Source organism: Neoarius graeffei, chromosome 19 (genome assembly GCF_027579695.1).
Source record: "Neoarius graeffei isolate fNeoGra1 chromosome 19, fNeoGra1.pri, whole genome shotgun sequence".
NCBI lineage: Eukaryota > Metazoa > Chordata > Actinopteri > Siluriformes > Ariidae > Neoarius > Neoarius graeffei.
In genome coordinates this window covers 15562088-15575430 of record NC_083587.1, presented here as the reverse complement: position 1 = coordinate 15575430, position 13343 = coordinate 15562088, and the positions used below count along the sequence as shown (strand labels likewise).

The 13343-nt window shown below is 42.6% G+C and overlaps 1 protein-coding gene across 6 annotated transcripts in view; it reads right to left on the bottom strand.

Annotated features, from left to right (window-relative positions):
• phldb2b (pleckstrin homology-like domain, family B, member 2b) overlaps positions 1–13343 on the bottom strand; it is a 77622-nt gene that overhangs the window by 43033 nt on the left and 21246 nt on the right. For 5 of the 6 annotated variants that reach the window (XM_060899717.1, XM_060899721.1, XM_060899720.1 and 2 more), the window contains exon 4: positions 9183–9365. In XM_060899717.1, the coding sequence (XP_060755700.1) occupies positions 9183–9365 (183 nt within the window). Of the gene's footprint in view, positions 1–4424; positions 4669–9182; positions 9366–13343 lie in introns of those variants that run through there. The other variant, XM_060899722.1, reaches the window with a different exon arrangement.

Here is a 13343-nt window from a genome sequence, read left to right as displayed (position 1 = left end):
CATTAACATGACTGGGTATAAAAAGAGCATCTTGGAGTGGCAGCGGCTCTCAGAAGTAAAGATGGGAAGAGGATCACCAATCCCCCTAATTCTGCGCCGACAAATAGTGGAGCAATATCAGAAAGGAGTTCGACAGTGGGCGGCACGGTGGTGTAGTGGTTAGCGCTGTCGCCTCACAGCAAGAAGGTCCTGGGTTCGAGCCCCGGGGCCGGCGAGGGCCTTTCTGTGTGGAGTTTGCATGTTCTCCCCGTGTCCGTGTGGGTTTCCTCCGGGTGCTCCGGTTTCCCCCACAGTCCAAAGACATGCAGGTTAGGTTAACTGGTGACTCTAAATTGACCGTAGGTGTGAATGTGAGTGTGAATGGTTGTCTGTGTCTATGTGTCAGCCCTGTGATGACCTGGTGACTTGTCCAGGGTGTACCCCGCCTTTCGCCCGTAGTCAGCTGGGATAGGCTCCAGCTTGCCTGCGACCCTGTAGAAGGATAAAGCGGCTAGAGATAATGAGATGAGATGAGATGAGTTCGACAGTGTAAAATTGCAAAGACTTTGAACATATCATCATCTACAGTGCATAATATCATCAAAAGATTCAGATAATCTGGAAGAATCTCTGTGCATAAGGGTCAAGGCCAGAAAACCATACTGGGTGCCCGTGATCTTCGGGCCCTTAGACGGCACTGCATCACATACAGGCATGCTTCTGTATTGGAAATCACCAAATGGGCTCAGGAATATTTCCAGAGAACATTATCTGTGAACACAATTCACCGTGCCATCTGCCGTTGCCAGCTAAAACTCTATAGTTCAAAGAAGAAGCCGTATCTAAACATGATCCAGAAGCGCAGACGTCTTCTCTGGGCCAAGGCTCATTTAAAATGGACTGTGGCAAAGTGGAAAACTGTTCTGTGGTCAGACGAATCAAAATTTGAAGTTCTTTATGGAAATCAGGGACGCCGTGTCATTCAGACTAAAGAGGAGAAGGACGACCCAAGTTGTTATCAGCGCTCAGTTCAGAAGCCTGCATCTCTGATGGTATGGGGTTGCATTAGTGCGTGTGGCATGGGCAGCTTACACATCTGGAAAGACACCATCAATGCTGAAAGGTATATCCAGGTTCTAGAGCAACATATGCTTCTATCCAGATGACGTCTCTTTCAGGGAAGACCTTGCATTTTCCAACATGACAATGCCAAACCACATACTGCATCAATTCCAGCATCATGGCTGCGTAGAAGAAGGGTCCGGGTACTGAACTGGCCAGCCTGCAGTCCAGATCTTTCACCCATAGAAAACATTTGGCGCATCATAAAACGGAAGATACGACAAAAAAGACCTAAGACAGTTGAGCAACTAGAATCCTACATTAGACAAGAATGGGTTAACATTCCTATCCCTAAACTTGAGCAACTTGTCTCCTCAGTCCCCAGACGTTTACAGACTGTTGTAAAGAGAAAAGGGGATGTCTCACAGTGGTAAACATGGCCTTGTCCCAACTTTTTTGAGATGTGGTGTTGTCATGAAATTTAAAATCACCTAATTTTTCTCTTTAAATGATAAATTTTCTCAGTTTAAACATTTGATATGTCATCTATGTTCTATTCTGAATAAAATATGGAATTTTGAAACTTCCACATCATTACATTCCGTTTTTATTTACAATTTGTACTTTGTCCCAACTTTTTTGGAATCAGGGTTGTACAATATTTCAGTAATGTTTATGAAACAGTGCATTAAAGTGAGGCTTAGTGTTTGTGTTTTGTTGCGTATTGGTTAAATGTGTTGGATTTGGCAGAATTCTGATTCAGGCCAGATGGTATGCACCAAACCTGACCACAAATCTTCAGTCTCTGCTTTGTGTAATGCAAAATAACAGAGTAAATACGCATCCTGCGGGTCTTTACTTGGCTCGTGCCTGGGACAGCTTCCCCGGTTGTCCCTCTGTAACCGCGCTGCCGTCCATCTTTCTTCATCAGTAATGTTCTGACTGGCTCACTACCAAAAACTCCCATCATTTCCTCTTCAACCCACAACTGCATTTTCCACTGATTTGAAACTGGAGCTTGTAGAGCAGCCTTTAAAATCATGGAAAATATTTCTTGCTTTTCACCAAACCCCAAAGCTCTGGCTGGACGACTTGGAGCTCGTTTTCTGCTTGCTAAGGGAGGAGGAAGAAAGCTGGATTTTAGTGCATAAAAGGTTCACAGAAAGGCTGTAGCAATGAAAAATAAAGCAAGAGGAATTTCTGGAAGTTGTAATGGAGTGTGGTGAGTCGGGATGACACGGACACACAAGCAAAACTGCTTCACAGGCACGAGAACCGTTCCTGTCCGTCTCACTGAACCTGCGTGTCTGAAATGCTTCACACGATACTTTGATGAGTCCGGCTTCAGCGTTTATGAAGTTAAAGGTTAAATCCGTCCCCTGTTCTATGCCCTGAGCTGAGCGGCTGATCATTAACATGCCAAACCTCTGACTTTTGTTCCCTTAAATCTTCAAAACGCATTCCACTCTTCGGAACGCTGGCACGTCCAGGCTGATTTTCCTGCCATTTTTCTTGCTTTGCAAAGCTTTCTCATGGAAAAGTGAGCAAATAACGAGAATCACAGCCTTAACAGTGCGACCATATAACAAACCCGACCTTCACACTGTGAGACGTTTCATCATCGCAATAATCCCAGTCTGTCAAAACAGTGATCTGAGAGATAACAGCATTAGATAAACACAGTTCTGAGCAAAGACCAAAACACACACGTACACGCAGCAGGAAACGTTTCTCCAGTTCAGCCGTGGGTGTTTAGTCTATACAGCTGTGCTTCTTTGGCTAAAGATCAAAAATAAATACGTTATAGAGACAAAAGAGCGCTGTGAGTGAATGAGTCCTAGGTGCTCCATCAAGAGCTCGACCTGATCTCCTGATGATGATGATGATGATGATGATGCCATTTTGAAGAATAGGATCAGAGTTTGGTTAAATCATTACACGAAAAAAAAGACTGAAACCTTTTATAAGTTTACACTGGATATTTACTGCATTTAATCCCATCAAATGAATCCTCATAAACCCTCCTTTAATTTGAGTCTTTCATGGATAAAACAGAACATGTCTTTGATCTGATAATAAAACATGAATGTCACTTTACACACTTGTCTTTTATTGTCACCGAAGACCACAAGCGCTCAATTTTCTGCCAGCGTCAAACAGTTTTCATTCTTTTATTACATTTCCGAAATGGTTTCACGACTAATTAACTGTCTCGATTCCAAGCCGTGAAACCAGATCAATCAGATCCTTTAATTAACAGAGTAAGCTTAATTATCCAGATATTGCTTGCCATATTTGACAACTTTGAGGACTCTGGAAGAAAAAAAAAACAAAAAAACCCAACCCAAACACAAAACAGAAGGTTTCACAACCGGGAACATATTTACATGTTGGCTGACTTTAAAGGTTACATCTCGAACCCCCAAGTCGTCTTTGTGGAATGTAGCCTTAAACGTCCAAGCAGAAGTTTAGAAGCTTTATCTAATCAAAGCACTCTTGAGGAAGTCTTTTTTCTCTGGTGAGATCTCTGCACGGTTCCACACCAGGACTCGGACGTACTTCTGAGGATATTTAAATAAAGAATAAGCAATTTAAAGGGAAAAAAAAGTTCAAGCTGGAAGCCTTTCTTTGGTTGTCTCTCTAGTGGAACCAAAAGTAGAATCTCTGTCCATCAGAGTAGAACTTTTTAAGAAAGCTATGCCAAGAAGAACACTTAAGGTAGTGAACTTTCACCTTTCAATGCCACTGCTTCTACCTCCAGTTACAGCTTTCATTACAGTAAAATCAGCTTATTTACAAATACCAAGGTGTCGAGATAAAACACAAGAACTCTGGGATTTTTAACTTTTACCAGCAACAACAACTACTACTATTATTATTATTTTTATTATTATTATGAAGGGGCGTGGCCAAGCGTATCCTAGCAACGCTCACCTGTGCAGATCAAACAAAGCAGATTATTAATTACTTTTACTTTAATTAAAAGTAAAGTGCATTAGATGTAGCTATATTTGTGCACATTGTGATAACTAAGAGTTAAAAGATGCAGAAATGAAGAAAATCAGGAAACAGCTCACAGCTCACGTGCAGACACTTAAAACGCGTCTGAATGACGTCATTGTGTCTATTAACGCACCCCATCGCACGCGCCTTTGCGCTTCACAGGCACACCTTTACTAATCATTAACCCAATAAACTTCATATTTAACACTCATCTGTTTTTTTTCCCCCAAGATGCGTTCACACAAGAAAGCGTTACACATCAATTTACAGATGTTGCACATGTGGCCGGATTAAATAACTTAAGCAGCAAAGAAAAAATAAATAAATGCAACCCATTGATCTGAATCTAATCCTTATGATTTCTAGAAACTTCTTCCCACCTTCTTTTAAAGCATCCCATTCAGAGCTCTCCTCCCAGAGCCGGCTTTCTTCTCAAACTCCGCATGGTTAAATTCTCCTCCTGGGATGTTAAATTTTGCTCCAGATGTTCGAAGCGCAAGTTTCCCGGCGTCTCCTTTGACTCTTCACTTCACTTCAACGGCCCCAGAGTCATTTCTGGAACAGCTGGAAGCGCGCAGCTGTTTCCAGGCTGAGCTGCAGTGCAGAAGGACAGAAGCTTGAGTGCAGGACAGAGCTCAGTTCAGAGGAAGGATTGAGGAGAAAAACGCACTTAATCTCCGCCCCTTCATTTTTTCCTCCTTTTTGGCTCGGTTTAAAACCACAGCACAGCCTCCTCCACTCAAAAGTGGCTAGTACACACTCTGTGTGCTGAGGTCCTCCAGCATCTCCTCCTGCTCTTTAGGAGGAACAGTGTGGAGGAAACTAAACCTGGCTGAAGGTAAACAGACGCGTTACTATCTCATCTCATCATCTCTAGCCGCTTTATCCTGTTCTACAGGGTCGCAGGCAAGCTGGAGCCTATCCCAGCTGACTACGGGCGAAAGGCGGGGTACACCCTGGACAAGTCGCCAGGTCATCACAGGGCTGACACATAGACACAGACAACCATTCACACTCACACCTACGGTCAATTTAGAGTCACCAGTTAACCTAACCTGCATGTCTTTGGACTGTGGGGGAAACCGGAGCACCCGGAGGAAACCCACGCGGACACGGGGAGAACATGCAAACTCCGCACAGAAAGGCCCTCGCCGGCCACAGGGCTCGAACCCGGACCTTCTTGCTGTGAGGCGACAGCGCTAACCACTACACCACCGTGCCGCCCACGTGTTACTATCATCTCATTATAATAAAATCAGACTGAAGGCTAAAAAAAGGACTGAAATGAGAGACAGCTATAAAATACATACCTACTGTACTTTTACAGAAATATGTCCAAAAATACAACCTGACTTCCAAATGAACAGTATAGCAAAACGTAATGAAATGAATATTCAGTGCTCAAAAGTTTGCACACCCCAGTTTGTGATAAAATGACTGAGAATAATTTAATTTATAGCCTGCTTAAAGATATCCCGTGTGCTCATAAGATCAATCTTCTTATCTTCATCATGTGCATTCCTCCTGGACATCAACAGATCGGGTAGTGTTTGCATTTATTATCTCAAAAAGCTGACTTAACCCGGGAGAAAATCAATGCCTTTTCACGTGAAGGATGATAAAAGACAGAGATGGAGAAGAACTTTGCTCCTCAAGACCGTTTTCCTCGACCTCAGTGCACTTTGTGTCGCTCATATTGGATGCACCCTGATCCTGATAATAAACGCCACCTCGATTTGGGTGTTTGAGTTCAATTTGTTAACACAGCACTAATTAGAGACCCGGCATTCCTGTGTACAACTGATTTGGGGGCGGGGCTGTGAAGGAGCTCAGTTTGTGATGTCATAAAACACTTTTTGCATCTTTGGACCAATCTTCTAGCAATAGAACCTGTGGTCTAATGTTCTTGCTGGGTGTTATTATGGGATATGGGAATGGAATAAGCCTTGGGGGCGTTTCTGGTTTATTTGCATAGTCATGCATATTCATAGATAACTTTTTGAGGAAGATATAGAGATATTTCCTGAACATTTTGGGTTTATTTTGCATTAAAACTATTATTATTATTATTATTATTATTATTATTATTATTATTAGTAGAGTGTTTTATGATTCAGGTTTCCTGAACATATTAATTTTTAATAGTGATTTTGCTCAGTAACAGCTGGACTGCAGCCGCGTGAAAATTTTGTTTGCTCTTTTCTCTCAGTTTGATCGAGTGCTACTTTTCAACAGATGAAATACCAAAACAAAGGGGAAATGTAAATAAAAAAAACAGCACACACTGTATGAAATGTACGGAACCCAGAACTCACACAATAATGTGATTAGTAGCAGCACAGCGCAGTCAGAGTGAGGACTAAAGCGTAATTCACTGAAAGTGCCTGGGGGAGAGTGTGGAGTTTAACTGGAAGTCTGTTTCTCCGTCACTCTGCACAGCCCCTGATGTGGGTTTAAAATCAATTAACCTCCAAAAGTCGGTCTCTGTTTCTGTCCTCTCACAATCTCCCACAAACATCTTCACTTAGACTCATGTGCCTAATTCACACAGGCATCAGTTTTTACACTAAAGCTGGAAAATCAGAGCTTTTAGGGTATCATGTGTAACGTGACTGAGATGTGATGTTATCAGCCAGATGTTGATTAATTTCCAATAACAGCATGTCACAAAGGGCGGCACAGTGGTGTAGTGGTTAGCGCTGTTGCCTCACAGCAAGAAGGTCCGGGTTCGAGCCCCGTGGCCGGCGAGGGCCTTTCTGTGCGGAGTTTGCATGTTCTCCCCGTGTCCGCGTGGGTTTCCTCTGGGTGCTCCGGTTTCTCCCACAGTCCAAAGACATGCAGGTTAGGTTAACTGGTGACTCTAAATTGAGTATAGGTGTGAATGTGAGTGTGAATGGTTGTCTGTGTCTATGTGTCAGCCCTGTGATGACCTGGCGACTTGTCCAGGGTGTACCCCGCCTTTCGCCCGTAGTCAGCTGGGATAGGCTCCAGCTTGCCTGCGACCCTGTAGAACAGGATAAAGCGGCTACAGATAATGAGATGAGATGAGCATGTCACAAAGTGTTTAATCTCCTCTTATATATACACACCAGAGCAGATTGTCAAGTTTATTTTTATAGCGCTTTTAACAATAGACATTTTCGCAAAGAAGCTTTACAGATTTTAAACATGAGCTAATTTTATCCCTAGTCTATCCCAATGAGCAAGCCTGTGGCAACAGTGACGAGGAAAAACTCCCTCAGATGACATGAGGAAGAAACCTCGAGAGGAACCAGACTCAAAACGGAACTCATCCTCATTTGGGTGATAACAGCGATTGCTAATGTTTACAGTCGTTCTTTCACCAGCCTTTCATTTTTCTCTCTAAATAAGAAGACATTTTTATTTCTCAAAGTGTCTGATATGTGACCAAAATAAATCTATTTTGAGGTTTGGGGTCAAGATGTACAAAATATTCCACCATGCTTCACTCCAAATCGATTCTCTTCTTATTTGCATAAAGATCATCTTCGTTCAACATCCATCCATTATCCGTAACCACTTATCCTGTGCAGGGTCGCAGGCAAGCTGGAGCCTATCCCAGCTGACTATGGGCAAGAGGCGGGGTACACCCTGGACAAGTCGCCAGGTCATCACAGGGCTGACACATAGAGACAAAACCATTCACAGGCAGTTTAGAGCCACCAATTAACCTTACCTGCATGTCTTTGGACTGTAGGGGAAACTGGAGTACCCAGAGGGAACCCACGCAGACACAGGGAGAGAACATGCAAACTCTACACAGAAAGGCCCCTGTCGGCCACGGGGCTCGAACCCAGGACCTTCTTGCTGTGAGGCGACAGTACTAACCACTGTGCCACCTGATATGATCACATTATTGAACCAAACTTATCGATTTATTTAAAAACACAATAATGTTGCATATGTGAACATAACATGAGTTTGTCACTATAATCGTCAGTTAATCGTAATTCTTTTGATTCACTTTATTTTCAATTCTTTTAAAATCTGAGCGCAGTGATGTCACCCACGTCATCTACATCTACAAACCTGTGATTTTGACATTTAGAAGAAAACAGGAAGTGCGGATTCTTTGGTTATTAGAAGCGCAAGTGCTGTTTTGTTGAAGTTTCTGGCAAAATTGGATTAAATTACAGCAAAAATACAACAGCATTCCCTTAGAACATGGATTAACGTACATCGCTGATTGCCAGTTTCTGCTGTACTGTTCGTGTTGAGTATACCGTATGCAGGGGTACTGACATTTTCCAGATGTCTCTATTTGGGGCTTTTTCAAGAAAAGTTCCAAACTGATTTCACCCTTGATAGTCATCCAAACACCACTGAGTCAATCCAACCCCCCTCACTACAGAGACAAACACACAGAGATTCGCAACCAGAGTGATGATGGAAAACCAAACAACACTGTGGGTAAATATTTGGCTGAAGCTCTTCATCACTTGGAGTCAGAAAGATAACACGTGAAAAGCAAACAGTGTGAAGCGTGAAGGAGCTAAAACCCTGGTCAGGGATGATGATGTAGAAGAAATCGAGTGAGCAGAGTGGAATGGTGTGGGCAGTAACATGAGGCCTGCAGCTCTGTACGAGTGGAAGCTCTGAGTCACAGACAACAAAACCAACCGCTGCAAAAACCACTCCAATTAAACTCGCTGTGACGTTCCAAAGCCAGCCCTGTCGTGGAAAAGGCTGGATTTTCCAACACACTGCACTCTCGTTCATTTTACATGCGTTATGTTATGATGTCATGAAATTAGGTCTAGGCCTCACTCTGTTTGCCAAATCACAGTGTGTAGTGAGTGTGTGCTTTAACCACCAGGGGGCGACAACAGCGTTTACAGCTGGCACACAATTGAGGCTCTGGGGGAGTCTCCAAAAACCAAGACTGCATTTGTTTTTCAGGTTTTTCCAAGCAATAAAGTTGTTGAAAAGGAACCGTGAAAGGAACAAAACAGGAATAAAGTAAAAGAAAAGAGAAGGAAAGGAAATAAATTAAGGAAAGGAAAGGAGGAAATGAAAGGAAAGGAAAAGAAATGAAGTAAAGGAAAGGAAGAAACGAAACAAAAGGATGGGAAGGAAAGAAAAGAAAAGACTACACTCCCAGTGATGCAGGTGTTTACCTTGTGTGAGCTGGGTGGGTGTGGTCACAGGAACTCCATCGAGTGAACACAGATGTCCGCAGGGGTCCAGAGTCACGACCCCATCTCTGTTCTCGATAACGCAGTGCTCAGCTTCGACGCCAGGACCCTGGATGGTAATATCCTGCGGCACGGCGGCATCATCGCGGCCGATACGTGTGATTCCTTCAGCACAACAAAACACAAGAAAGTTAAATCAGGTTGATTACACTTAAAGAAATACTCTATGCTTTTCAGTACATCTCATCTCCATGGACCTGAAAATATTTATCTCATCTCATCTCATTATCTCTAGCCGCTTTATCCTTCTACAGGGTCGCAGGCAAGCTGGAGCCTATCCCAGCTGACTACAGACGAAAGGCGGGGTACACCCTGGACAAGTCGCCAGGTCATCACAGGGCTGACACATAGACACAGACAACCATTCACACTCACATTCACACCTACGCTCAATTTAGAGTCACCAGTTAACCTAACCTGCATGTCTTTGGACTGTGGGGGAAACCGGAGCACCCGGAGGAAACCCACGCGGACACGGGGAGAACATGCAAACTCCGCACAGAAAGGCCCTCGCCGGCCCCGGGGCTCGAACCCAGGACCTTCTTGCTGTGAGGCGACAGCGCTAACCACTACACCACCGTGCCGCCTGAAAATATTTATTTCTATTTTACAATTTCAAAGTTACTTATAATGGACGTCTAAGTGCTGATGTGGAACTGAATCCATAAACAATATCTAAAATATGCAAGTTAGCATGACAGAACGTCTTAAAGCTGGTCTTATGGACTTTTATCTGATTTTCCAACACTGAAAGGAATTCTGGTTACTTTACGCTTTCCTTCGCGGTATCCATACGCCATCAGAGACACACCACTAAAACAGAAAAAGTAGCTCCATCTCTGAGAGGCCTGATTTTACAGATTGCACAGCTTCAAGAAAGTGTTCTACACAAACCAGGCTAACGGAGAACGTCAGCAAAGTTTTCATCAGATTCCAAGAACGTAATGTTGTAAAGTTACAAATATAATGTTTTAAAAATGCTTGTTTCACAATGTTATAAGAATGTTACGTCACCCACGCATTTCCTAGTGAGACACAAAACGTTTGTGTTAAAGGAACAGTCCACCGTACTTCCATAATGAAATATGCTCTTATCTGAATTGAGACGAGCTGCTCTGTACCTCTCCGAGCTTTGCGCGACCTCCCAGTCAGTCAGACGTGCTGTCACTCCTGTTAGCAATGTAGCTAGGCTCAGCATGGCCAATGGTATTTTTTGGGGCTGTAGTTAGATGCGACCAAACTCTTCCGCGTTTTTCCTGTTCACATAGGTTTATATGACCAGTGATATGAAACAAGTTCAGTTACACAAATTGAAACGTAGCGATTTTCTATGCTATGGAAAGTCCGCACTATAATGACAGGCGTACTAACACCTTCTGCGCGCTTCGGCAGCGCATTGATACGGAGCTCAGATATCAATGCGCTGCCGAAGCGTGCAGAAGGTGTTAGTACGCCTGTCATTATAGTGCGCACTTTCCATAGCATAGAAAATCCCTACGTTTCAATTTGTGTAACTGAACTTGTTTCATATCACTGGTCATATAAACCTACGTAAACAGGAAAAACGCGGAAGAGTTTGGTCGCATCTAACTACAGCCCCAAAAAATACCATTGGCCATGCTGAGCCTAGCTACATTGCTAACAGGAGTGACAGCGCATCTGACTGCGTCTGACTGACTGGGAGGTTGCGCAAAGCTCGGAGAGATACGGAGCAGCTCGTCTCAATTCAGATAAGAGCATATTTCATTATGGAAGTACGGTGGACTGTTCCTTTAAAGGAGAACTGAAGGCAAATTTTTTATTATTAAAATTCTATTTCTCATTTTATTAAATATTGGAATGCATTTCTGATCGCTATTTTGTCACTGCTATAGCAAGTTATGAGTGTTTGAAATATGCTATGTGTATTTATATCAGTCCATATGTCAAAGCAATGGCCGTAAACGAGATTCGCTGAGACCTGTGCGAGACATCGTAGGACGGAATTAAAACATACAGTGGAAATCAAAGTGACCAACATCTGCCAACGTTGTCAAAAGACGCACGCGCACTCTTTCAAATGCTGATGTAATCAAGCTGGAAGTTTTGTTTGTTTTGATAGCAATCGGGAAAGTTTCAAAAACGTAGGCAGTAATCGTCATTTAAACTTGTTTTTGTGCAATATTTTGTTTGGAAAACAGTTTTCAAAATGGCGGCGCTGACACCTGGCTGACACTTCATGTTTCAAAGTCTTGGACAAGTCTCGTGATGATCACACGGATAAGTGACGCCTGCCGTGGACCAAACAAACTAAATTCAACATGGCTAAAAACCGAATAGGCTGATAAGTATAATATTTAATTGCCAATACGAGTCACGATATAAGGTTACTAAAACTGAAAACATAATTGAATAATACGTTAAGTAAGAAATAAAGCAAGTTTAAAAATGACTTCAGTTCTCCTTTAATGTTCCTACAACTGGAAATGTTGTTGCAGTGTTGTACGAACATTTATAAACATTATGTTAAGAATGCTCTCAGATCAACCAGAAAATCGGACGGATATTTAGACTTGTTCTTAAAAAACGTTTAGCTAATATAAAGTGTTTGGCTGGATATACAGTGTCTTGCAAAAGTATTCATCCCCCTTCATGTTTGTCCTGTTTTGTTGCATTACAAGCTGGAATTAAAATGGATTTTTGGGGGGTTAGCACCATTTGATTTACACAACATGCCGACCACTTTAAAGGTGAAAATTGTTGTTTTACTGTGACACAAACAATAATTAAGATGAAAAACAGAAATCTGGAGTGTGCATAGGCATTCACCCCCCAAAGTCAATACTTTGTAGAGCTACCTTTTGTTGCAATTACAGCTGCAAGTCTCTTGGGGTATGTCTCTATTAGCTTAGCACATCTAGCCACTGAGATTTTTGTCCATTCCTCAAGGCAAAACTGCTCCAACTCCTTTAAGTTAGATGGGTTGCATCGGTGTACAGCAATCTTCAAGTTATGCCACAGATTCTCAAATAGATTGAGGTCTTGGCTTTGATTAGGCCATTCCAATGCATTTAAATGTTTCCCTTTCCAGTGTAGCTTTAGCAGTATGTTTAGGGTCATTGTCCTGCTGGAATGTGAACCTTCATCCCAGTCTCAAACCTCTGGCCGATTCAAACAAGTTCTCCTCCAGAATTGCTGGGTTTCACGTGACGTCACATCCGCCTCATTAGTTATTCAAAACTTTAGCTGGTGGTCTACCAAAGCTCAGTTGACAAAGCGTTTGTACGGAGAAGGTTCATTGCTCGCATGAAAAATGCCTCATACTTGCATTGTTTTAGGTTGTTTGAATCGATCAAACTGTGAAACTGATAAAAGTTTCTTCAGGGTTCCCCATGAACTAATAAAAAAAGGGTGAAGAAACACAGGATTTCACAAAAAGACGTGGAGAAAGGTGGCTTTTGAACCTCTCAGTGAAATCGAAGGGAGCCAAGTCGAAGCATGCTCGAGTTTGCAGTGATCACTTGGTGAAAGGTTTGTATTTCCCTCTCAGCTCTGTCCTTAGGGTTTTCTAAGTACTTTTCTTGCTATGTGTTGTTATTTTATGGTACTTTTTGTAGTCACAAAGTGCTAAAGTCCCCAGCTGTTTCTCTGTTTCCTCCTCACAAAGTCCATATGCATGAAGGTCACGACAAAATTCTTCCCCAACCATACAGCTACATTGCACCATGATCACTTCTCCGTTTTGTTTAACTAAGATCCAGGTCTTTAAAGAGGTTTCTGATGATCTTTGTGAATGGTTTACCTGAGAGATAAGAGCCAACACAAGTGAGAATCAAGCCAACTGTTGTTTGTTTACACTTCAACTTGCAGCGCTTCATTGTAAAGATGCGAACAAAAAGCTTTAAAAAAAAAAAACATACTTACACGGGCAAAAACAATACAGGATTCATTGGGCAGAGACTTGATAGCGAGGTCCTTTACCCAGCCACATACAAAAAAGTTGTAAGCCTCCATACTCTTCCATGCTTTCATCTGTTTTGTGGTGTAGAAGGACGTCTGCAACACCAGATAGTTGGAGATGTCGGGGAACTCGACTGAAGGGTA